Below are 27662 nucleotides of genomic sequence, written 5' to 3'. Positions count from 1 at the left end.
GCAAGTCTCTTTACATTTTGTCAAGTCGAGTCTAAAGTCATCAAATTCATGACTCGAGTCTGACTCGAGTCCTAGTCCACACCTCTGCTGATTAGCACTCCACACAAGTCAACATCAACAAAACTCACCTTTGTGCATTCACACACAACGTTAAAAGTTTGGTGGACAAAATGAGACAGAAAAAGAAGTGGCATAAAACACGTCCTAGTAAGTCGGAGAAAGTTATACATGTAAACAAACTACAGTGAGTTCAAGGACCGCCAAAATTAGTAGGACAAAACGGCGCTCGCCAAATACTCGAATCACTGAAGCATGTTTAATATAAACAGTGTGATTTATAACAATTAGGGAGGTCTGTGTCATGTTTGTCCTCCTACAGAAACCATATTAAAATGTTGCCGACCCTCGGTCTAGAGCCACAAGTATGAAATCAGCCTTTAAGTGCTTGAGTGACTGCAGTCAACAGCTGATGTCATTTTCCCATTCAAACCAACCTCTGTTGCACTTTGCTCTTTCTTCGTCCTCAGCTGATCGCAATGTTCCATCCACAAAGTGTGCAGCTCAGATTGTATGTTTTGCTTGTGTTCCTGCACCGTTTTTGTGCCGTAGTCCGTCGTGCTTCCTCCAACCAGGTAAGTTCTGCACAGAACAAATCAGCCAATATACAAAAATGTTCATTAAGTCATGTACTTACAGGAAACCCTCTACCAAGCAATACACACACTTTTTTTTTTACCGAGAAAACACAAATCAGCGCAGCAGCATATTTAATTTACTGTAGCTCTGAGCTAGCAAAACACATTAACAGAGATATGCCGGCCACTCTTCTCTATTAATGACACAGATCAAAACAACAACAAGGCTGTCAAATTCCACTATGACCTGAAGGACAGCGTCTGGGAGTATGAGACAGACAAATAATGAATCCACTCACTCTTTTTTTTTCAACGAGGACTTTTTCTTGCAAGCCTTGAAAACATCCGAGTATTTCTGGGTCAGATTTTCCACTTTTCTCTTGTACTTCTTTTCTATTTCTTTCATCTCTTTCTCCTGATGCTTGATGATCTTCAAGTAGCTCCTGTGCTGTGTTAGTTCTGCTGTGGTCACAGTGGAACATTCTGCAGCATAAGGTCAGAAGGCACATTAGAATTAATGTATTCAACTAAATCAGACATTAGTTGAACTCTTGCTGGGAATAAACTGGATTGCTGAATTTAGAGCAGTTATCTTTATATCTTAATATGTTATATTTTATATCGCTATATTTAGTCTATTTATACCTGCATTGTCCTTTTCATCCTTACACTTTCCATCATTGTAACTGAGCTACTGTGTTGAACAATTTCCCTTGTGGATCATTAAAGTTTGTCTAAGTCGAAGTCTGCTTCACGCTAAAGATGATTTATTTGACTAACCTGACAGACTTAACACAGTAGACTCTCCTTGAACCTCCTTTTCAACTGGTGTATCGTCTGAGTCAGAGCTCGACTCCTCTCGGTCTTTGGTGGTGTCCTCAGGCTCCTCCTCAACAGCAACCTCTGCAGGAGCACCTGGAAGTGTCTCATTTGTGACACTCCCTGGTTCAGGTGCAACAACTGGAGGGAGGTCTTCAGGTTGGGGAGTCTCTGGCATGCAGTCTTCTGCAGTGTCTTCGGCATTCACCTCAGCTGGAGCATCATCATGGGATGGTGGGCAACTCTCTTCAATGGGTGTGTTTGGTTTAGAGAGCGGAATTTCAACTGAGGGATATGCATTCAAAACATCAGCAAGCAGTCAGGGCCTACTACAAATATAAGAAACTACAATATTTAATGTTTTACATGTTGGTTCTCTTGCACTCGTCACTTTAGTTTGGGCAACAAAAGGCAACTCATAAGGAGAGATGTAGTCTGTGGAGGACTGCATGGGCACAAAAAAGTAAAGGAACACAATTACAAAAAGCAAAAGGACATTATGACAAAAAGTAAAGTAACACACTTCCAAAAAGTAAAAGGATATCATTACTAAAAGTAAAGCAACACAATACAAAAAGTAAAGAAACACAATTACAAAAAGTACAGGAACACTTTTAAAAAAAGTAGAGACACAATCGCAAAAAGTAAAGATACACAATTACATGAAAACTAAAGGGACAGAGTTACATGAAGCAAAGGAACACAATGACAAAAAGTAAAGGAACACTATTAAAAAAAGGAAAGATACACAATTACAAAAAGTAAAGGAATACAATTACATCAATTAAAGGGACACAATTACAAAAAGTAAATAGACACAAATACACAAAAACACAATTATAAAGAATATTTCACCATCACACCTAACTAGTGTATAATTAACTATATATATAATAATAATTATATATATACTATATATATATATATATATATATATATATATATATATATATATATATATATATATATATATATATATATATATATATATATATATATATATATATATAATGTTGCTTTATTTTCACCAGGATGAATAATTACTTTAAAAATGCAATTATGCTATACAGTTAGGGTCAGTAATTAAGAGCACTTTTTTTTTTTTACCTCTTTCAGCATCCTTGAAGTTTTTTCTGCGCCCTTTGTTGGATTGAATAAAGCATCTGTGAAATCTAAAACACAAATACACATGAATTTCAAGATGGGCTTTCAATGGCTAAAGTAAAGGATGCGGATAAGATTTTCTTGCTTAAAATTGAGATTGTGAGACTTTGTGCAAGCGCACACACACACACACACGCACACACACACACACACACACACGCGCGTACACGCACACACGCTGACACACACACACACACAGACACGCATGTTTTTGTTTTAAAGACAGTGCACTGTTTATTCTTACTATTATTATTCATATTATTTGATTATTATAACTAGGCTCTTAGTTGTTTCAAACTTTTAAAGGTCTTTCTGTCGTTTTTCATGAAAGGTCCCAGAAGCACGTGGGGGGACAATAATAATCCATGAAGTCAAAAACATACTCACTCACTCCTAAATTTGTGCACGTAATAAAGATAATTTAAAAGAAAAGCAGATTAATTCATGCAATCGCTTCTCCTGCCAACTGATAATGATTGCCAGTGCACCGCCCAGGGCAAGTTGGCTCTGCTGCACTGGCCAGTGAGGCTGCTGGGTAACAGGGAGAGTGCAGGAGGAAGTGTTGGCCGTTGATGTCATGCTAACTAACAAGAGTGCATAGTGCCTCCTTATGTAAAATAGAAGTGTTTGTTTGTGATGCAGCTTTGTGGATAAAGTAAAAAAATACTCATCAATATTTAGCAATTCTATTTAAATAGTACTTTTGCAGGTCTAGTACCAAGCACATCCATCACAAAGGACACTAAAAAAGCCACACACCTGCAAAAGCAGCAGGGATGTAGTCCTTGACCTCAATGTACACAAAAAGGGCGGGCATTGTGAGCGGCATGTTGCTCTCACTACGCAGACAGATGTGATGGAAGCCTGCAGGGCACACACCTCAGCAAGTTAGCATTAAATGCTCCATTCCTGTTTTCAGTTATATAAATTACAATGAGGATTCATGATTCCACATCTTTTTTTTAACAAACCTGACTGAATGGCATCAAGTGGAATGATTCTGTGTCCAATGAATTTGCCATTTTCATCATTTACTACCATTCTCAGACTGGCCTTTTCTGGGAGGAGAATCTATCACAAAAACATTTTAGCAACAGTAACAATAACATTTTTTGCATGCAATAATATTTTTGGAGGTCAAACACGCACCTTTTCAAAGACAAAAGGCTCCTCATTCCACACTGGGTTAATGGAGTTAGGTGTTGTGGACCACTTGGTGCGATATTTCTTCTTGGGGTCTCCTGGCAGCCCGATGACCTCCACCTCAACTCCTGTTCTCACGTTCTTGTCCGACAGAAACTGTCCTGAATAGATCTGGTGATGAGACACGATACTTTTTTGTGATTGTTTGTTTGTGAGCAGGTTTAGGAGTTTTTCCTTTCTTTGCAAGATGCCAAATGCAATTGGAAAAATTAATTTTCTACAATTGGGTGTTTCCCCCTGGATCCAGATTGCCTCCCCTGATCCACCGACACCCTGCTTGGACTTTGGACGTCTCTCTACTGCCCCACGACACTGCTTGGACCTCGGACTTCCTTGCCTCTTCCGTCTTGAATTGGACGCCACCATTCAACACGCACTACAACACTCCCTACGGTATTTACATATGTTAATTCCTGCACATAGCTTTACATTCAAACACACGTATACATTAAAGGCCTACTGAAATGAAATGTTTTTATTTAAACGGGGATAGCAGATCCATTCTTTTTGTCATACTTGATCATTTCGCGATATTGCCATATTTTTGCTGAAAGGATTTAGTAGAGAACAACGACGATAAAGTTCGCAACTTTTGGTCGCTGATAAAAAAAAGCCTTGCCTATACCGGAAGTAGCGTGACGTCACCGGAGGAAGGACTCCTCACATTTTACTATTGTTTACAATGCAGCGAGAGAGATTCGGACCGAGAAAGCGACGATTACCCCATTAATTTGAGCGAGGATAAAAGATTTGTGGATGAGGAAAGTGAGAGTGAAGGACTAGAGAGGCAGTGCAGGACGTATCTTTTTTCGCTCTGACCGTAACTTAGGTACAAGGGTTCATTGGATTCCACACTTTCTCCTTTTTCTATTGTGGATCACGGATTTGTATTTTAAACCACCTCGGATATTATATCCTCTTGAAAATGAGAGTCGAGAACGCGAAATGGACATTCACAGTGACTTTTGTCTCCACGACAATACATCGGCGAAGCTCTTTAGCTACTGAGCTAACGTGATAGCATCGGGCTCAAATGCAGATAGAAACAAAATAAATAAACCCCTGACTGGAAGGATAGACAGAAGATCAACAATACTATTAAACCATGGACATGTAAATACACGGTTAATAATTTCCAGCTTGGCGAAGCTTAACAATGCTGTTGCTAACGACGGCATTGAAGCTAACTTAGCTACGGGACAGCGGCGGTGAAGGACGTTGTAGCTTTCGACGACACCCCGGCCGCCATCAGAGTCGGCAAGAAACATATATTTCCCCAAAGTTACGTATGTGACATGCACATAACGACACGCACGTACGGGCAAGCGATCAAATGTTTGGAAGCCAAAGCTGTATTCACGGTAGCGCGTCTGCTATCCACCTCAAAGTCCTCCTGGTTGTGTTGCTGTAGTCCGCCGCTAATACACCGATTGCACCTACAGCTTTCTTCTTTGCAGTCTCCATTGTTCATTAAACAAATTGCAAAAGATTCACCAACACAGATGTCCAGAATACTGTGGAATTTTGGGATGAAAACAGAGCTTTTTTGTATTGGATTCAATGGGTCCAAATACTTCCGTATCAACCATTGACGTCACGGGCATATGTCATCATATCTAGACGTTTTCAACCGGAAGTGTGGCGGGAAATTTAAAATTGCACTTTATAAGTTAACCCGGCCGTATTTGCATGTGTTGCAATGTTAAGATTTCATCATTGATATATATATCGGACTGCGTGGTCGGTAGTAGTGGGTTTCAGTAGGCCTTTAAGCACTCAATAAATACGTTGAGTTGGAGCTTCTGCTGTTGTGCCGTCTCCTTCCCCCGTACCAGTCTTAACAGTATGTAACGACCAAGATGGAATCAGACGACACAACAAAGTCCCCAGCCGGTCCTCTAGCCTGTACTTCCCCTCCTACTGACCTGTCTGCCATCCAGTCTGTACTTCGACAACATCAGACCCGATTTTCCACCCTGGAGGACGATCTTGGTTGAGTCAACATAATCCCCAGATTTCCTGGTCTACTGGCAAGATACTGGCCTGGAACAACCACTGCCATGCTAACTGTCTCCGGTCAGCAGTGGTACACCCTGAAAAGCCTAGACCAGTTACACCCCCAGTTGACCTCTCCCTAGTTCCGAAGATATATCATGACTTGGCCGCAGTTTTCAGCAAGGAACAAGCTATGTCTCTACCTCCTCCCAGACCATACGATTGCGCTATCGACCTAATCCCCAACGCAGTCCTTCCGTTCAGCCGTTTATATAGCCTGTCCCTTCCTGAGAAACAAACCATGAGGGACTACATCTCCGAGTCCCTTGCCTTGGGGATAATCAGACCATCCAAATCCCCTGTGGCCGCTGTTTTTTTTTTGTCAGCAAGAAGGATGGATCCCTCCGACCCTGTATCGATTACCGTCAACTCAACTGCATCACCATCAAGAATATGTATCCTTTACCCCTACTCAATTCCTCCTTCGAACCTCTCACTCCTGCCACCATCTTCACCAAACTAGATCTACGCAACGCCTATCATCTGGTACGCATCAGAGAGGGAGACGAATGGCAAACTGCATTCAATACTCACCTGGGCCATTTTGAATATAGGGTAATGCCTTTTGGACTGACCATGGCTCCCGCAGTTTTCCAGGCCCTCGTTAACGACATCCTCAGAGACATGATAAATCGTTTTGAAGTTGTTTACCTGGACGACATTCTGATCTTCTCCAAAGACCCACAGGAACATCAAAAACACGTCCGTCTCGTCCTACAACGCTTACTGGAAAACCGTCTCTTCGTCAAGGCTGAGAAATGTGAGTTTCACTCCTCATCCGTTTGATTTCCTGGGTTTTGTCATTGAGAAGGGACATACCTTTTCAGTGGAACCGAGAAGCAGGAATGGCATTTTGGTGCCTCAAGAGGAGTTTCGCCTCCGCACCCATCCTCGTGTACCCCGACCCTGACTGCCCATTCATCGTTGAGGTGGACGCATCCGATTCCGGTATTGGGGCAGTCCTCTCTCAACGCTCCAAGCAGGACAACAAGATCCATCCATGTGCCTTCTTCTCAAGACGCTTATCCCCGGCTGAACGCAACTATGACGCTGGTAATCGGGAGTTGCTCGCTGTCCATGAGGCTTTGAGGGAATGGAGACATTGGTTAGAGGGGTCAAGCACCAGTTTCAAGTCCTCACGAACCATCGTAATCTTCTGCATGTCCGGTCAGCCAAGAGACTCAATGACAGACAGGCCCGATGGTCTCAGTTTTTTAGTCATTTTGACTATATCCTCTCTTTCAGACCTGGCTCACGTAATACCAAGGCTGATGCCCTCTCCCGTTAGTTCTCGGTGGAGACCACCTGCGACACCCCAGAGGAGACTATCCTTCCTCCCTCTAGAATTATCGGCATGGTCACATGGGAAGTTGAAGGTTTGGTCAAGGAGGCCCTGAAGGTTAGTCCGGGGGGACCTCCCAACAGACTCTTCGTTCCTCGCAAGCTACGACCTCGGGTTCTGGACTGGGGACATTCCAGTGTCTTCACCTGCCATCCGGGATTTCAGCATACCCTTTCTTTCATCCGCCGGCGGTTCTGGTGGCCACCCATGGCCAATGATACTCGTGAGTTCATCGCCGCATGTAGCACTTGTGCCCGTAATAAGCCATCCCACAGACCGCCAGCAGGACTGCTGTGTCCTCTTCCAGTTCCCAGTCGCCCTTGGTCACACATCTCTCTGGACTTCATCACTGGTTTTCCCCCTTCCCAAGGTAACACCACTATATATCGCCCTGAGAACGGTAGGTTGTGAGTTCAAACCCCGGCCGAGTCATACCAAAGACTATACAAATGGGACCCATTACCTCCCTGCTTGGCACTCAGCATCAAGGGTTGGAATTGGGGGTTAAATCACCAAAAATTATTCCCGGGCGCGGCCACCGCTTCTGCCCACTGCTTCCCTCACCTCCCAGGGGGTGATCAAGGGTGATGGGTCAAATGCAGAGAATTATTTCGCCACACCTAGAGTGTATGTGACGATCATTGGTACTTTAACTTTAACTTTATACTCACCATAATTGACCGTTTTTCAAAAGCAGCATACTTCATCCCTCTACCAAAACTTCCATCTTCTTCCGAGACTGCTGATCTTCTCACTACCCACATAGTCAGACAACATGGCATTCCTGTGGACATCGTCTCGGACCGTGGCACTCAGTTCACATCCCGGGTGTGGCGGAACTTCTGCAAGGGAATTGGGGCCACGGTCAGTCTTACCTCTGGTTACCATCCTCAAAGCAACGGTCAAGCAGAAAGAGCCAACCAAAGTGTCGAAACTATGCTAAGTTGCATATCCGCCAGACAACCATCCTCGCAAGTTTCTGCCATGGGTCGAGTTTGCCTATAATTCCTTGAAGAGTTCGGCTACCGGGTTGTCACCTTTCGAATGTTCCTTAGGTTACCAGCCACCTATGTTTCCCCAACAGGAGATTGAAGCTGTGGTTCCCTCTTCCCGTAAACACATCAAAAGATGCCATCAAGTCTGGAAAACCGCCCGGGCTTCACTGCTTAAGGCTTCCGAGAGGATGTGCCACAGTGCTAACCAACGACACATTCCGGCCCCCGCATACTATCCGGGTCAACAGGTTCTACTACGGGCCAAGGATCTACATCTTGAGGTACCATCCCGTAAACTCGCACCCCGGTTTGTAGGTCCATACAATATAGAGGCCATAATTAATCCAGTAGCAGTAAAACTTTCTCTCCCCCCTCAGTTAAACGACACCCGGTGGTCCATGTTTCTCAAATTAAGCCTGTTGTTAACTCTCCACTCTCTTCTCCCGACCACCCCACCTCCCACCCCCTCCCAGGATTTTGGACAACGGTGACCCTGTGTGGACAGTTAAGGAAATCCTCGGGGTCCGTCGGCAAGGTAGGGGGTTAGTTTGTTTAGTTGATTGGGAGGGTTATGGGCCTGAGGATAGGTCTTGGATTCCTGCCTCCTACCTTGCTGACCCATCTCTTCTGGAGGAATTCTATCGGGCCAATCCAGGAGCTCTTCGGCGCTCATCGGGGGCCTCGCATAAGGAGGGGGGGGGGGGGGGGGGGGGCATGTTACGGCGCACGTGCAGTCCGTTTCTCCCTCTTCTGCGGGAGCACCTAGTTGTTCCACTGTGAGCTCCTCCAGACACGCCCCCGCGCTCGCTGCGCAGAACGCGCCCACATGCCGCCGCAGCCGGAGGCATTCTTCAATCAACGCACCTGACAGTGATTACAGACGACAGGATGAAGAGCCTCGCCGCTGACTTCTCCTCGTCGGAACGTAGCCCTGTTCACAGTAAGCCTCACGTCTCTGACTTCCCACCTGCGGTCTCTTGTTTGCTTGTTTTCCTCGTGTCTCGTCCTGATCCTTTGTCGCCTCTCATTTCCCCCACAGTCCCGTGTATTCAGCTTCTGCTGCGCACCTCCGCTGCTGTTTTCCCCCTGGACCCAGATTGCCTCCTCTGATCCACCGACAATCTTGGACTTTGGACGTCTCTTTCCTGCTCCACGACAACGCTTGGACCTCTGACTTCCTTGCCTCTTCTGTCTTGAATTGGACGCCACCATTCAACACGAACTACAACACTCCCTACGGTATTTACATACAAAACCCGTTTCCATATGAGTTGGGAAATTGTGTTACATGTAAATATAAACGGAATACAATGATTTGCAAATCATTTTCAACCCATATTCAGTTGAATATGCTACAAAGACAACATATTTGATGTTCAAACTGATACTTTTTTTTTTTCAAATAATCATTAACTTTAGAATTTGATGCCAGCAACACGTGACAAAGAAGTTGGGAAAGGTGGCAATAAATACTGATAAAGTTGAGGAATGCTCATCAAACACTTATTTGGAACATCCCACAGGTGAACAGGCAAATTGGGAACAGGTGGGTGCCATGATTGGGTATAAAAGTAGATTCCATGAAATGCTCAGTCATTCACAAGGCGAGGGTCACCACTTTGTCAACAAATGCGTGAGCAAATTGTTGAACAGTTTAAGAAAAACCTTTCTCAACCAGCTATTGCAAGGAATTTAGGGATTTCAACATCTACTGTCCGTAATATAATCAAAGGGTTCAGAGAATCTGGAGAAATCACTGCACGTAAGCAGCTAAGCCTGTGACCTTCGATCCCTCAGGCTGTACTGCATCAACAAGCGACATCAGTGTGTAAAGGATATCGCCACACGGGCTCAGGAACACTTCAGAAACCCACTGTCAGGAACTACAGTTGGTCGCTACATCTGTAAGTGCAAGTTAAAACTCTCCTATGCAAGGCGAAAACCGTTTATTAACAACACCCAGAAACGCTGTCGGCTTCGCTGAGCCTGAGCTCATCTAAGATGGACTGATACAAAGTGGAAAAGTGTTCTGTGGTCTGACGAGTCCACATTTCAAATTGTTTTTGGAAACTGTGGACGTCGTGTCCTCCGGACCAAAGAGGAAAAGAACCATCCGGATTGTTATAGGCGCAAAGTGTAAAAGCCAGCATCTGTGATGGTATGGGGGTGTATTAGTGCCCAAGACATGGGTAACTTACACATCTGTGAAGACGACATTAAGGCTGAAAGGTACATACAGGTTTTGGAGCAACATATGTTGCCATCCAAGCAACGTCACCATGGACGTCCCTGCTTATTTCAGCAAGACAATGCCAAGCCACGTGTTACATCAACGTCCAGACCTGTCTCCCATTGAAACTGTGTGGCGCATTATGAAGCCTAAAATACCACAACGGAGACCCCCGGCATCAAGCAAGAATGGGAAATTCCACCTGAGAAGCTTAAAAAATGTGTCTCCTCAGTTCCCAAACGTTTACTGAGTGTTGTTAAAAGGAAAGGCCATGTAACACAGTGGTGAACATGCCCTTTCCCAACTGCTTTGGCACGTGTTGCAGCCATGAAATTCTAAGTTAATTATTATTTGCAAAAAAAAAAATAAAGTTTATGAGTTTGAACATCAAATATCTTGTCTTAGTAGTGCATTCAATTGAATATGGGTTGAAAAGGATTTGCAAATCATTGTATTCCGTTTATATTTACATCCAACACAATTTCCCAACTCATATGGAAACGGGGTTTGTATGTTAATTGCTGCACATAGCTTTACATTCAAACGCATAGTAGCATACACACCCTACGTATACATTAAGCACTCAATAAATATGTTGAGTTTGAGCTTCTGCTGTTGTGCCGTCTCCTTCCCCCGTACCAGTCTTAACAAACATGGGGCCAAAGAAAGTTGCAGGTGCCAGCACTTTGATAAAGAAGGTTAGAAACAAAAAAGATCTAAGAAATAACCCACAGTAAAGTATGACGATGCTCCTCCCCCTTTCGCCTTTGCAGTCTTCGCAAGAAAGAACCAACGTAAGAGTGTTTTGTGATAAGAGCTTTCTCTTGGCTAATTGTTAAGCTTTGAGTTACAAGCAAAAACTTGAGTTGCAAATATCCCCGCCATTAGTTGGTGTAGAAAATGCCAGTGAAGAAAAAACATCCGGTTTTACTCGTTAGCATTAGCTTATAGCTAGAGATGGACATAAACTTGCTTTTATAACCACGGTAAGGAAGAAAGTGAGTTTGAAGAACAGTGCTGAGAAGAATACGTGGATGATCGCCATTGAATTAAAGAAATAAATCATCAAAAACATGTCCGCGCTTGTAGCTAACTATACGAATCAATTAGGTGTATCACTGTTAGTCTGCACCATACTGAAGCAAAATGGGTCTCAGAAAATAATATCGAAATGGCGGATATTTATCCATGAAAATATGGAAAAGCTGCTGATGGTGTGTTTGACGTAGAAGCAACTGGAAGGAGATACCATAGAAGTCCACTCTCCAAGGTAAATACTACTTATTATCCCATTACGTCATAAAACTACTGCAGTTGTCAGTAGTTCATTCTATTGTATTGTTTCCATCCAATATTTCCTATCTAAACCTTTGTTTAGGCATGTGACATGGTGGTAGTTTGGTAGGAACCAAGCACCAATTTACTTGATTTGGAGACAATGATTTGAGATACAAGTGTTTTAAATCAAGAGAACAAATTAAGCTCGTAAGTTACTTGTGTATTTGTTACGCTCGACTTTTTGGAAAATTGGAATGCTCAGTTTTTAAGCTGCTGAGCTTGTGAACCTGCCTTAATAGTCAGCGTAATCGCCACAACTGTGTCAATCCTCTCGCAAAACGGGTCGAATTTCTTGTCTCCGCGTCGCAGGACATCGTGTTTGAGGATGTAGCCTGTCCTCCCATTGTATTCGAACAGAGCCATGTTCAGCTGCATGGGGAAGTCTGAAAAGAGACACACTCTCCTCAGCACCAGGAGTAATTTGGGAGTGGAGGCAAATTAGAGTGATGTAAAGGTGCAACACTGACCTGCTGTGGTGGGAACGAGAAACTCTGCCTACTAATGCTTGTGTTCTCTGCTGTATTAGTGATTTCTAAGCCTGGAATGAATGTGATTATTCTTACCCATTGTCTGATAGTTTAGCGCCACCATCTGGCAGCCTACAGTCCAAAAAGGCTGTGGGTTGAAATTGGAAGAGTCCATTCTTGTTCCTTTGGGGTAAATCCTGCTCATCTGCCTTTTATTATACCTGATAGTGATTTGTTTAGGAACAATTTCATCGTTTGACATTGTTGTGCATGCATTTTAGTACAATCTTAAAGGATACTCCACAAATTCAACAGCAGTCTTGGCGATCATAGCCTCCCCTTTGGTCTCCACAAAAGATGAGATGACGTAACTCTTGTTTTTTTCTTCAAAAAAACAAAAGGTCAATAATAAAGTTGTTGAGCTATAAGTTTGTTTACCTGTCCCAGTGAAATATATTTTGCAATATGTTCGTTTTCCAGAAGAACAACATACTCCTGGCGTTGTCAAAACAGATGAATTTGTTTGGCTGGATGTAGTTAACCAGAGATGACATCGCCTCGTACGCTGTCACTTCCTGTCCAGCTGTGCCCTGTGAAGAATTGGCAGGAAGATAGGATGATTTGTGAAATGTCCCAGTTGGACCATATATATATATATTATATATATATATTATATATATATATATAATATATATATATATATATATATATATATATATATATATATATATATATATATATATATATATATATATATATATATATATATATATATATATATTATATATATATATATATATATATATATATATATATATATATATATATATATATATCTATATATATATATATATATATATATATATATATATATATATATAGATATATCTATATATATATATATCTATATATATATATATATAGATATATCTATATATATATATATATATATATATATATATATATATATAGATATATATATATATATATATATATATATATAGATATATCTATATATATATAGATATATCTATATATATATAGATATATCTATATATCTATATATATATATATATATATATATATATATATATATATATATATATATATATATATATATAGATATATCTATATATATATAGATATATCTATATATATATATATATATCTATATATATATCTATATATATATATCTATATATATATCTATATATATATATATATATATATATATATATATATATATATATATATATATATATATATATATATATATATATATATATATATATGGCCCAACTGTCCAACGTCACTGCGTTGTGCCTCAACATGGATTGTGCGCAATGACTCGGCTAACTGCTGGCTTGCTGTGAAGTGAGACCGTATTGCTATATGAATTATATTATACATTTCCATAGTTTAGTTAGCTGAGGTATATAATGTACAGTGTATTTTGTCAACAACTGTATGTGTGTAACGTATTTCTTGTGCTGAGCGATCATAAAACTCTGCTGCGAAGACACACTGTGTGAGGCTCGTCTCATAACCCCGCCTCCTGGTGCCAATTAAGCACCTCCGCCACAGAATGCACCGCCCGACGGGAGCGCCGCGGCCACACCAACCAAAGCCCACACCCAAACCCTCCACGTGCAAGACCGAATCCACCCAAAAAAAGTCACTTAACAAGAAGCCAAAAAGTGCAAAAACAACAATGCTCGCGCTGCAGGAGCCGCGAACGACCGCAGGGACACAACATTAGGTACACTTGCACTGCAGGTTCATATGTTTGTAAATCTGACTGTGATGATGCAGTCGTGCCTCACCAGACATTAACCTCACCGCACGCCACTGATACATATATATATATATATATATATATATATATATATATATATATATATATATATATATATATATATATATATATTAGGGGTGTGGGAAATCAATCAATCAATCAATCAATGTTTATTTATATAGCCCTAAATCACAAGTGTCTCAAAGGGCTGTACAAGCCACAACGACATCCTCGGTACAGAGCCCACATACGGGCAAGGAAAAACTCACCCCAGTGGGACGTCGGTGAATGACTATGAGAAACCTTGGAGAGGACCGCATATGTGGGTAACCCCCCCCCCTCTAGGGGAGACCGAAAGCAACGGATGTCGAGTGGGTCTGACATAAAAATCGATTCGAATTCAAATCGCGATTCTCACATTGTGCGATTCAGAATCGATTCTCATTTTTAAAATTTCGATTTTAAAAATTTTTTTTTTTTTTTTTTAAATATATATATATACATATATATTTTTTTTTTTAATTAATCAATCCAACAAAACAATACACAGCAATACCATAACAATGCAATCCAATTCCAAAACCAAACCCGACCCAGCAACACTCAGAACAGCAATAAACAGAGCAATTGAGAGGAGACACAAACACGACACAGAACAAACCAAAAGTAGTGAAACAAAAATTAATATTATCAACAACAGTATCAATATTAGTTACAATTACAACATAGCAGTGATTAAAAATCCCTCATTGACATTATCATTAGACATTTATAAAAAATAAAAAACAATTAACAATAGTGTCACAGTGGCTTACACTTGCATCGCATCTCAGAAGCTTGACAACACACTGTGTCCAATATTTTCACAAAGGTAAAATAAGTCATAGTTTTGGTTCATTTAATAGTTAAAACAAATTTACATTATTGCATATCCTTTACAATTATAAAAGCTTTTTCCAAAAATCTACTACTCTGCTTGAATGTCAGCAGACTGGGGTAGAGCCTGCTGAAATCCTATGTATTGAATGAATAGAGAATCGTTTTGAATCGGGAAAAAATCGTTTTTGAATCGAGAATCGTGTTGAATTGAAACATTTTTTGATTTTGAATCGAATTGTGACCCCAAGAATCGATATTGAATCGAATCGTGGGACAACCAAAGATTCACAGCCAATATATATATATATACATATATTGTTATGGCATTGTGTACCTCGTCACATGTCTTCATTTTTTCCTCGTCCTGTTCCCCTGTGTCCTCTTGCTCTTCATTGTCCTCCCCTGTCACGTCCGCCTCTGAAGAAGCATCACAATTAGTATCCACGCATGCAAGCTTATTTTTGGAGCGTGACTTGGTTTCATTTAAGATCCGTCTCATTCACCTTGGTTCTCCATATCGCTGCTTGTCTGGTTGACAGGCTCTTGGTAGAGTGTGCCAATGTTTTGTGCGGGTAAAGCTGTGGTTGCCACCTGGTCACTGGCTGCCGCGCTGCCCTTCTTCATCGTCTGGTTTGTCTTCTCATGGTTGCCCTTCTTGTTCTTGATCAGGATCTTGCCCATTAACTCAGATGGACTCGGGATCTGCTGACCTGGCTTCAGCTAAAAAAGTGATGCAAAGATTAAAGAACCCTTCTAATACTGACAACATTGGCACTTATTTCATAGATCTGGACCTAAAAATTATGTCTAAATGTCCCCTCAAAATAGACACAATAGGCTTCTTTCCCAAGGAGTTTCATCCTATTTTGGAATGCCCAGTTTTAGCTTTAAAATTTGGCGGCCCTGCATCAGCCTACTGACGGAATCTACGGAAGCCTGGAGGAAATGTATAATTGTGTATGTGATTTGTTAGGATTTTCATTCCAAATTCACATAATTCCGTGTAGAATTTGAAGGAATTTGTTAGGATCCGCTGCTCGGATCAGTTTGTTTACAGTTTAGTTTCACGTGTTTGTTTGTTTCTGTTGCCATGACGGCAGATTATGCTCAGCTGCCTCTGGTTAGTGTTCGGACGCTCACCTGTTGTCCGGGCACTAATCAGAGGGCTATTTAGTCTTTGCCCGGGCAGCACTCTGCCTGGCTTCCTAGTTTGCTTTCACGCAACAGCTAACGACCACCTTGTTTCCTGCTAGCTCTCATGCTATGTTATTTTGCTTACTAGCTCCCACGCTAGTCGTTTTTGTTTTTTTTTCTGTCTGATTTATTTGTGGAAATAAATCATTTTCCTACCTGCAAGCTGTGTCCGAGCCGTCTGCATCCTTGGGAGAACACCACCGCACCACGATGCGACCAGGTCCCTTACAGTAGGAAGCCAGCAAGAAGAAGTTCTCTCGCAGCGAGCATGTCGGAGGAGAGGGACGAAGGTGCGTGGATGGTGTTGCGAGCGATGGAGGCGGAGACTCTCCGCTATTCCCCTTCGGAGCGCCAGGACCTGATATGGGGTCCTAACGGAAGGTTGGTCCCAATCCACTCCGTTTGGCCCGAGGACATCGCCACACCTCCGCACCACCGGACGCGTCAGCGAAGACGGAAGCCGCCAACGAGGTCTTCACTTCGCTGCAAAGACGCGCCACTCCCACAGACTCCTCCACCGGTACACAGCAAGCTACATTCAGCCCAAGATTTCCCTCTTCAAAGGTCTGTTAATCCCATCAACTACCTTACCGAAGACTGTTATGACTGGCCTGTCAATCACTGGGACTGCAGCTATGACGTCATTCCGTCGGCACCCCCTGATGACACGCCGCTTGATGACGTTGTTCCGTCCATTTTGGATGACGTCATAGACAAAGACTTTTTTAGACATCATGTCAATTCTTCCTGCCAGCCATTTTCAAGTGACTTTAATTCTGCGATTAATCATTATCAGGACATTTTTTTAAGGACTAACTCTAGTCAGTCCCAGTCTCAAGTGGGGGGTGACAATAGACCTTTTGGACAATTTAGAGGAGAGGATTCAGCCCTCCCCCTGACCACCCTCCACCCACCCTTGAAGACGGTTCCAATCCGCAAGGAACGCGTCTGGGATCCGCTTTTTGAGGGGGGGGCTAGTACTGGGAGCTGTGCGAGTGGGGTGGCACAACGGCGTGCTAAGCCGCAACCTCCTGCTCGGCCACCGCCACCTGTCCTTCGGCGGGCTAAGCCACAACCTCCTGCCCGGCCGCCACCACCGGTTTTTCGGCCTGCTAAGCCGCAACCGCCAGCTAGGCCACCTGCACCTCGACTGGTTCTCACACCAGTACCTGCACCTCGGCTGGTTCCCACACCAGTACCTGCACCTCGGCTGGTTCCCACACCAGTACCTGCACCTCGGCTGGTTCCCACACCAGTACCTGCACCTCGGCTGGTTCCCACACCAGTACCTGCACCTCGGCTGGTTCCCACACCAGTACCTGCACCACGGCTGGTTCCCACACCAGTACCTGCACCACGACTGGTTCTCGCACCAGTACCTGCTCCACGGCTGGTCCCCGCACCAGTACCTGCACCACGACTGGTTCTCGCACCAGTACCTGCACCACGACTGGTTCTCGCACCAGTACCTGCACCACGACTGGTTTTCGCACCAGTACCTGCACCACGACTGGTTCTCGCACCAGTACCTGCACCACGACTGGTTCTCGCACCAGTACCTGCACCACGACTGGTTCTCGCACCAGTACCTGCACCACGACTGGTTCTCGCACCAGCACCTGCACCACGACTGGTTCTCGCACCAGCACCGGCTGCCACGACAGCGACTCCGGCTGCCACGACAGCGACTCCGGCTGCCACGACAGCGACTCCTGCTGCCACGACAGCGACTCCTGCTGCCACGACAGCGACTCCTGCTGCCACGACAGCGACTCCTGCTGCCACGACAGCGACTCCTGCTGCCACGACAGCGACTCCTGCTGCCACGACAGCGACTCCTGCTGCCACGACAGCGACTCCGGCTGCCACGACAGCGACTCCTGCTGCCACGACAGCGACTCCTGCTGCCACGACAGCGGCTCCTGCTGCCACGACAGCGGCTCCTGCTGCCACGACAGCGGCGACTCCTGCTGCCACGACAGCGGCGACTCCTGCTGCCACGACAGCGGCGACTCCTGCTGCCACGACAGCGGCGACTCCTGCTGCCACGACGGCGACTCCTGCTGCCACGACGGCGACTCCTGCTGCCACGACGGCGACTCCTGCTGCCACGACAGCGACTCCTGCTGCCACGACAGCGACTCCTGCTGCCACGACGGCGACTCCTGCTGCCACGACAGCGACTCCTGCTGCCACGACAGCGACTCCGGTTGCCACGACAGCGACTCCGGTTGCCACGACAGCGACTCCTGCTGCCACGACAGCGACTCCTGCTGCCACGACAGCGACTCCTGCTGCCACGACAGCGGCTCCTGCTGCCACGACAGCGGCGACTCCTGCTGCCACGACAGCGGCGACTCCTGCTGCCACGACAGCGGCGACTCCTGCTGCCACGACAGCGGCGACTCCGGCTGCCACGACAGCGACGTCGACACCTACCGCTTCCACGGCAACGTCTCAGCGACCTCGAGTGGTCCGGCTGCGCAAGCAGCTCTCTCAGAGGACTCAGAGGCTGCTGAGATTCTGGCGCCACTCACGCCCACCTTCTCGGCGGCCACGAATGTGGCCTTACCGTGGTCGCCCGCCTCGCCCGCCTCGCCCGCCTCGCCCGCCTCGCCAGCGGCGGCGGCGTTCCATTCGCCGCCGCCACCTGACCCTTCCCCGGTGGATTCGGGGACACGTGGCCTGGCGACCCACCACCAAGTCACCCCCCCGCCCGCCCTTGACTCGTGAACTATTGCTTGTTTTTTTTTGGGTTCCAGTTGTTTTTTTTGTTTTTCTAGGGACATCTGGAATCTGTCCTTTTAGGGGGGGGTACTGTTAGGATCCGCTGCTCGGATCAGTTTGTTTACAGTTTAGTTTCACGTGTTTGTTTGTTTCTGTTGCCATGACGGCAGATTATGCTCAGCTGCCTCTGGTTAGTGTTCGGACGCTCACCTGTTGTCCGGGCACTAATCAGAGGGCTATTTAGTCTTTGCCCGGGCAGCACTCTGCCTGGCTTCCTAGTTTGCTTTCACGCAACAGCTAACGACCACCTTGTTTCCTGCTAGCTCTCATGCTATGTTATTTTGCTTACTAGCTCCCACGCTAGTCGTTTTTGTTTTTTTTTCTGTCTGATTTATTTGTGGAAATAAATCATTTTCCTACCTGCAAGCTGTGTCCGAGCCGTCTGCATCCTTGGGAGAACACCACCGCACCACGATGCGACCAGGTCGTTACAGAATTATCAAATATTGCTGCCAGATATATTGATGCAGGTTGTAGCTTGTGCACATCACTACAACTGATGATACCAAAGGTTCACAACCATTGCACTCCTGGTATAAACTGCTGTGCAATTCATTTAAAATTTCAATTAGCTGGTGTCCAATTGTCAATCAAAAGTGCTGTCCAACAGTGGATACACTAGTGATAACGGAAAACTGATCGACGACTGACACTCGCCTGATTCAAAGTCTTGACACATCTGATGTGATAAAAAATACACAAGGAATGTGCAGCTGAGATGCATGACAGAGAGCTGGTTAATAACTTAATGCACCACAAATTAAAAAAACCAAACAATAGCACGCCATATAACTTATGCTCAACTAAGATACAACAGCTGCTGTACAGCGCCAACTTGTTTCTGCAGCTTTGTGTTGTATTGTATTGTGTTAACAGTGGTATGTGTGTTTCCGCACTAAAGCACTCACTGGGTATTTGTCCAGAGGTTCTGTCAGCAGGGCATTACCAAATATGGTTGTGCAGTGGTTGGCCATCTTCTCCTGCTGTTTCACCCTAGAACATAACACAAAAATGTTTACTTAGCCAACATCCTCAGACACTGACTTTATGTTTCTATTGGGATCAATAAAATGTAACAATGCACTTTATGGAAATGCTCTTACGAGTCAACGTGGTTCTCAAAGGAAAGTATAACAGGATACTGTGAGGTTTTGAAGGCACTTTCAGCAATGGCCTCAATCACATCCTGTTGAGCATCACAAAAAAGACATAGACATATGTGTTTTGCACTCAACCCATAATAGTAGAGAATGATAAAATAACTGATGTAGAGCATCTGAAACATACAACTACATTTATGTGTGGAGAGCATGTGAAGCATTATAATAGAAGCCCTGACTTGAGCAGGTGTCTTCCTGTGTGCGGGAATATGTGGTTGTGTGTGTATTTGTGTGTGGTGGTGTGTAGGATGTCTGGGAAGCATTAATAGATATAATTATTGTCAAATGTACACAAACATGACTTCATGATATGGTAAAAAGGTAGTGTGATATTGTCTTCCCATCATGCCTTGCAGAAATGTTGTAACTCTTTAAGAGTTCACGTGTTTGTTGTACTATTAAGTTTTTTTTTTTGTTGTTTTTTTTTAGATCCCCAGTAGTAGTGTTAGTAGTAGTAGTCAGGGGTGTCTCAATACAACTTTTTCACTCCGGATACAATACAGATATTGGACCTTTGAGTATTAGCCGATACCGATATGACATATTTATGCTTTGTTAATTAGTTTGGTAACACTTTAGTATGGGGAACATATTCACCATTAGTTAGTTGCTTATTAACATGCAAATTAGTAACATATTTGCTCTTAATTAGTCATTATTAAGTACTTATTAATGCCTTATTCTGCATGTCCTTATTATACAACTTGTAAGCCATTAACTAAGAGTCTTCCCTCAATAACCTCAGAATTATTGCTTATTAGTAACCCTAACCCTAACACTTATATGTTCCCCTAGTGTCCAAATAAGTCTAAATTAAGTCTTTGTTACTTAGAATATGTTCCCCATACTAAAGTGTTACCATTAGTTTTGTTGGCAACACCTAGTGATCACAAAAAATCATGAAGTTAAAGGGGAACTGCAGTTTTTGGGGAATTTTGCCTATCGTTCACAATCATTATGAAAGACAAGAACACATCTTTTTTCTTAAACGATTTTAAAGATAATAAAAAACGCTTGAAAGATGTGGCTAGTGGATGCCACCGTTGTAGCCTTCAAAACCCTCTAAAACAACTTCAAAACCCTCCAGCAATGTTTTATATACACACTGCAAGTCTATATATAATGTAGTAACAGACACGTTCGTAACAATATGTCATATATTCAATATTTACAGTATTTTTTATCATTTTAATCATTTCCGGAAATCATTTATTTATTTGAGTTCTGTTTCATGTTAACCATGAATTGATTTACGTGGACCCCGACTTAAACAAGTTGAAAAACGTATTCGGGTGTTACCATTTAGTGGTCAATTGTACGGAATATGTACTGTACTGTGCAATCTACTAATAAAAGTTTCAATCAACCAATCAATCAATTTCCATAGCAGCGTGTGTCTGATTTCTAGCAACCATGTGTGTTCCTACTTCTGGAATTAAACACGAGTGTGTTTTCTAATCATGGCAGACTTGGTAACAGACAAAGAAGACGACTATTTTTAGACAAAAGAGGATTAACAACCTTATACTTTTGCAGCTAAATATACTGCTACTTATAGAAGCAAGCATGAAGGAAGAGTGACATGTTGGTGCAGACGGAAACTGAGAGAGTGAGGTGAAAGTGATTTTGATATGGAACTTGGAGACAAACTATTTCTACATAAATGGGTTGCTTACCCAAAATCAACAGGAAACATCCCCAGGGAAGCTGGACCAGACGAACAACTGTCCATCGAGTGAGTAACTTTAATATTGATCATGATGCACGCAGCACAACGTGTGTGTTAGTACAACTACAGTACATACGCTGTCTAGCTAGCTGTGTACAAACAACAAATTGTTCATGTTTTTCAGTCAGTACAAATTGGTGTCCTATGGCGTTGTGTTCTACATTACAAACTCAAACACGTTTCGTGTTGTTTTAGAAACGAGCTTATCTCTTGCTCTAGTTATCTTTTTACGCCGGTGTGTTACTACGATAGAGAAATAGTTCCTCAGTGTTCGCGCTTACAATAACAATGTCGCTACATCTTGGTTATCATACGGGTTACAGAACATAAATTAAGTATTACTGACGGTTTTTGAACACATTTTTAAAGTGATTTTAAAGATTAAGATTAAAGTACCAATGATTGTCACACACACACACTAGATGTGGTGAAATTTGTCCTCTGCATTTGTCCCATCCCCTTGGGGAGCAGTGGGCAGCAGCGGCGCCGCGCCCGGGAATCATTTTGGTGATTTAACCCCCAACTCCAACCCTTTGTTGCTGAGTGCCAAGCAGGGAGGTTATGGGTCCCATTTTTATAGTCTTTGGTATGACTCGGCTGGGATTTGAACTCCAACCTATTTAGAGGTAGAATTGATTGCTACCATGTGCTGCATTGCTTTTTTTTATATGTTAGAAAGCAAAAAAAACAAAAACATTTTGTCCTCTTGTCTCTAATAATGATTGTAAACGATAGGCAACATTTAAAAAAAAAGTGCAGTTCTCCTTTTAAGCTCATGATGCAGTACATTAAATAATGCAGACACATTTGATACCGGATATTTTCTAAAACACTTTTGTCTTGGTGACTTTGTATATGTAAGTAATGCAACTATAATTGTTTTATACTTTTTTATATTGACAAATATAGAATTGTTCAATTAAGGACAGTTATTATGTATGTCTAGCTTGTGTGCTAATGTGTGCTTAGTTGTTGTATAGCTGCTAGCGCCTCACAGCCCATGGCCAACCATGGTTATCTTTTGTAAATGACGTCAGTAAAATACAAGAGAAAACAATATTTTTGCAAATTGGATGGCATCTAGATGTTAACTGGCTCTTGAGCTTTGCGTTGCTTGTATTAGAGCTTAAATTTGAGATTTTAGATGTTCGATATCATCCAATACTTGTTTTTTGGTTATTTTTTTTGCTGATATATGACTGATATCATAATCGTATCGGGACACTCCTAGTAGTACTAGTGGTACTTGAAGTAGTCCTGAGTGTGTTTTACTCACCTGCTACGTGTTGTGCTGCCATTCTGTTGGTACTGTGAGTGAGGTTAGTGTTTTGAGTAATGACTGCCCTGCCTGTCCCATTGTGCTGTCAAGCTTGGCTTTAAAAATGTTAACGTATTTGCCGATGTCAGCCTAATAAAAATATCCCACTAAAGCTGAGGTGCTTCTGGCTGTCTCTGTCTAACCCTTTCCCATTACCTGCATTGTTATCCGTCTTTTACAAGCAGTTTTTTACTATTTAGAATCCACAGAAAAGAGAAAGGACAGATGTGTTCTTGTCTCACATAGGGTTTGTGGATGATGGACAAAATTCCCCAAAAAGTTCAGTTCCCCTTTAACATACACCTGACACTTCCACCCGCTGAGTTAACTTCTACAATACTGAGTTGCATTGTCTATTAATGACATAAATATTATGTCTCCAACCAAATAAATATAATAGTGTTCTGTAACATGAATGACCTTAAACAGGATCTCAGTGGTCATTGTGAAGCCGTGTGTAATGATAGGCTCCTCCTCTGGCGGTTTCCCTTTCCAGCAGTCCAGTTCCAGACACCGGCACCCGGACAGCAGACACTGGCGGTACATCTCCGGAGAGGAAACACCAGAAAATTGACCAGCTGTGAGAGAGTACTGTGAGAATCAAACGGTGACTAGATATTCAAGTTTAGGAGAGTGTGACCTGTTAGGTACGTGTTGTGCGAGGACTTTATGAAGTAATGAGGTAATGGCTGAGTCATGTCCTGACACTTGGCCAGCCTGTCTTGCAAGACCACAGAAGTCTCTGGACCCATGAGGAAGGACAAAAGACCTTCTGGAGTAATCAGACCTGTTGATGAAGAAGAATATTCAAAAAACTTTGCCTCTGGAAAAAAAAAGAAGAACATTACCTCTGTTACAGTTGGTGTTGCAGAGTTCGTATTTGACCATCAAAGCTCGAATCTGGTCCTGCCGCAGTCGTGGAAACAGTTCCTCATTGAGGCGAGAGTCCCTCTGCTTCTCATTGAGGAACTTGGTGAAGTGCTCTTTGGTCATGGTGGGTTTGTTGGAGCTGGAGGGAACAGGAAAGCCGACTCAGATACAACGCAAAGCTGTTCCTTTATACATCAACTGATAATTCCGCATCTCGATAGCCATTCATAAATAGGATGTGTTTTAACCAAGGGTGTCCCAATACAAGTTTTTTTTTCTTCTGATACGATATTGCTATCAAAACATTGAGTATTGGCTGATACCAATATTGATCGGATACAATATCTGCTCAAATCACAGTACATACTTGTATTATTTTGTAGTGTGGAATGTCAGAGAAGCTGAGAACAATTGTAGGCATTAAAAACGCTTAACTATTTATTGTTAACTGTCTTGAGTGGACTTATGATGTCTTTAAGTTGAAGTGGAATTGCATTTTTTTGGCAACACCAAGAGGCCACAATAATTCATTAAATGGGACCTATTATGGGGCAGTGGGGTTAGTGGATGTGCCTCACAATACGAAGGTCCTGAGTAGTCCTGAGTTCAATCCCGGGCTCAGGATCTTTCTGTGTGGAGTTTGCATGTTCTCCCCGTGACTGCATGGGTTCCTTCCGGGTACTCCGGCTTCCTCCCACCTCCAAAGACATGCACCTGGGGATAGGTTGATTGGCAACACTAAAAATTGGCCCGAGTGTGTGAATGTGAGTGTGGATGTTGTCTGTCTATCTGTGTTGGCCCTGCGATGAGGTGGCGACTTGTCCAGGGTGTACCCCGCCTTCCGCCCGAATGCAGCTGATAGGCTCCAGCACCCCCCGCGACCCCAAAAGGGACAAGCGGTAGAAAATGGATGGATGGATGGATGGGGACCCATTATGCAAAACCAACTTTTCTTACATATTGGTACCTGCTTGTGTGCATTTGGAATCTGCATGAGTCCCGGAAATGTGTAATCAAACCATAGAGGCATTGCAGAGATATTTTTAAAACAATCTTGCCTTTCTTCCTACTTATTCCAAATGGTCCATTTGGAATTTTGTTCAAGTGTGGCGTTTTGTTCAAGTGTGACGTCAACGAATTATCCATATGTGGTTAACATTTACCCAAACATCTTTCCGTGAGTTGGCCAATTTAAATGTCTGTGAGACTGGCTGTGCTACAATACAACATGTTGTCGATGGAGAAACCCAATGAAGAACAATGCTCTCTTGTTTGTTTGGTTGAACCAGCACAACTCACTACACTAACTTTCAGACTCATCTGAAGCAAAAAGTGTCTTATTTTAACTTTTGTGATTTGTGGCAATGTACCTTCATCCGTGAAGAAGTCGCTTCGAGTGTGCGCAAAGACTAGCACTACTTCAACCACAGACATTTACAAAAAGATAGCCTTTCCAAAAAAATCAAAAATTATGAAGGGCTCGGTGACTACTATTTATGGGAATGGAGGAGACAGTTACACACTAACTATTAACAGTAGGTTTGAAATGTGTAGATAATGCGTTAGCAATGTTAGCTCGAGTTGTGTAGCTAGTTTAGTCTTCTAATGTAAGACAATAGCATCACTGTCCACCGGCAAAATAAAGAATGATTATCTTAAAAACACATTTTATTGGATCAGTGCTTACTGTGTTTGGCAATGGACCAGTTAGTATTATAATCTACTCTTATGTTTGCGATGTTGCTTGTAGCATGGTTTACTGCTGCCAACTTGAGCCTCCATTGTTTACAAGTGTTCAAAGCGGCAGCAGTGAAAGTATTAACATGATATCCATCAATCCATCTTCTTCCGCTTATCCGAGGTTGGGTCGCGGGGGCAGCAGCCTAAGCAGGGAAGCCCAGACTTCCCTCTCCCCAGCCACTTTGTCAAGCTCTTCCCGGGGGATCCCGAGGCCTTCCCAGACCAGCCGGGAGACATAGTCTTCCCAACGTGTTCTGGGTCTTCTCCGTGGCCTCCTACCGGTCGTACGTGCCCTAAATACCTTCCTAGGGAGGCGTTCAGGTGGCAATTAACATGATATATAATAGAAAAAACATTTACTGTCAATATACATGTAGATATGTCCAGGATTTAGCAATGGGGAGATACAGACTTTTTAGAAGTTTAACATTAGTGTATAGTTACAAATCTGCAGCCTGGCGCCTGATTCCTTTTTCTCGTCCACCCGCATAGTCTTCTTATCCTGATCTTGCTATATCATCTGGGATGTTGTGTTGTGGTGAAAGTCCCTCAAAACAGATGGCTGGTTTCAATGTCCAAAGTGCACAATGAAAGCAAGAAAGCGAAAAAACTACAAGCCATTTCTGCCGGGCGGGGGAGAATGCTGACTCAGCGTGAAGGGGCATGGTAAGGAGAAATGAATGTGCATCTTACAAAAACGCCTCTCAAAATGGCTTATTTTCAAAAGGAGCAAAAATTTGACTTACAAAGAGGTCTGTAAAAGAAAAGCAATGCAACGTTTTCACCAAAGAACCATCATTACATATTATGTAGACCAAAATGAAGTGTTTTAAAAATATAAAAAGAAAATCATAATATGACCCCTTTAATTTAAGCTCTTGACGCAGTAAGATGAATAACGCAGCTATTGTGTGCGTTTTCTATTTCTCCACACCTTTTGTGTGCATCCTTAGTTGTTTTTCCTCAATCCTTTTTGAGTGTGCGTTTCATGTATTATTTTTATTCTTTCTTATCTGCTTTGGCTCCTACGCTGGCAAAAGATGATCGAGACACTTCCATTAACGCTCACATTACGATGGGCGGGACTAAGCCGAGTATTTATCCAATGACTGTTTAGTTTGGCTGCGGTGTACAACCTACGCTATGCTCCTTCATTGAAGTCAATGGACACTCAGCTTTAACAATGTTTAATGCACTGTGACACACACAAAATGAGAAGAAAGTCACATCAGCTGTCGCAAAAGTAGCTGATTTAAAAAAAAAGTTGAACGCCGTCTAGCGCATACATTGTCAATGACATGTGAACACAAAAGTACCAATTTGACCACTTATTTTTTTGACATATTAGGGGGAAGCTAACCCTTGTAGTTTTAGAGCAGGGGTCGGGGACCTTTTTGGCTGAGCCATGAAAGCCAAATATTTTAAAATGTATTTCCGAGAGCCATATAGTATTTTTTAACACTCAATACAACTAAATGTGTGCATTTTTAAATAAGACCAACATTTTTAGAGTATAATAAATCCCTTATTCTTTTTAATAACATTGTTATTCTGAAGTTAACCAATAATAAATAAAATACTTCTTATCATTAATGAACAGGTGCGGAAGAAAACAGATTGATGGATTAAGATGCATGAGAATGTTTTATATTCTGAACGTTATTTTAAACACTGATTACCAGCGGAATTATTCATTACTTATCGTGTTAAGCAATGTCAGCTAAGATTTATCTGAGAGCCAGATGCAGTCATCAAAAGAGCCACATCTGGCGCTAGAGCCATAGGTTACCTACCCCTGTTTTAGAACAATCACCACTGATTTCTAATACGATTCTGACTTGGAAACTTTGAATATTTAAGTAATATGCAACTAAAAATATTTGATACATGTTTATATTGACAAACGTCGTGTTTTAGACTGCAGGTTCAATTAAGGACACTT

At 42.8% G+C, this 27662-nt stretch overlaps 1 protein-coding gene across 1 annotated transcript in view; it reads right to left on the bottom strand.

Annotated features, from left to right (window-relative positions):
• The window catches only part of plcb2 (phospholipase C, beta 2), a 107668-nt gene that overhangs the window by 71743 nt on the left and 8263 nt on the right, over positions 1 to 27662 (bottom strand). The window contains exons 8-26 of the mRNA XM_062041976.1: positions 23959 to 24119; positions 23751 to 23897; positions 23531 to 23688; positions 20007 to 20089; positions 19812 to 19896; positions 15426 to 15642; positions 15257 to 15339; positions 12742 to 12838; positions 12548 to 12632; positions 12345 to 12469; positions 12013 to 12164; positions 3768 to 3932; positions 3590 to 3689; positions 3378 to 3482; positions 2562 to 2626; positions 1821 to 1899; positions 1416 to 1739; positions 935 to 1118; positions 495 to 639 (exon numbers count right to left, since the gene is read on the bottom strand). Coding sequence (XP_061897960.1) covers positions 495 to 639; positions 935 to 1118; positions 1416 to 1739; positions 1821 to 1899; positions 2562 to 2626; positions 3378 to 3482; positions 3590 to 3689; positions 3768 to 3932; positions 12013 to 12164; positions 12345 to 12469; positions 12548 to 12632; positions 12742 to 12838; positions 15257 to 15339; positions 15426 to 15642; positions 19812 to 19896; positions 20007 to 20089; positions 23531 to 23688; positions 23751 to 23897; positions 23959 to 24119 — 2560 coding nt within the window. The remainder of the gene's footprint in view (positions 1 to 494; positions 640 to 934; positions 1119 to 1415; positions 1740 to 1820; positions 1900 to 2561; positions 2627 to 3377; positions 3483 to 3589; positions 3690 to 3767; positions 3933 to 12012; positions 12165 to 12344; positions 12470 to 12547; positions 12633 to 12741; positions 12839 to 15256; positions 15340 to 15425; positions 15643 to 19811; positions 19897 to 20006; positions 20090 to 23530; positions 23689 to 23750; positions 23898 to 23958; positions 24120 to 27662) is intronic.

This window comes from Entelurus aequoreus, linkage group LG03 (assembly GCF_033978785.1).
Source record: "Entelurus aequoreus isolate RoL-2023_Sb linkage group LG03, RoL_Eaeq_v1.1, whole genome shotgun sequence".
In the NCBI taxonomy this organism is placed as follows: Eukaryota; Metazoa; Chordata; class Actinopteri; order Syngnathiformes; family Syngnathidae; genus Entelurus; species Entelurus aequoreus.
This window is presented reverse-complemented; position numbering and strand designations above follow the sequence as displayed.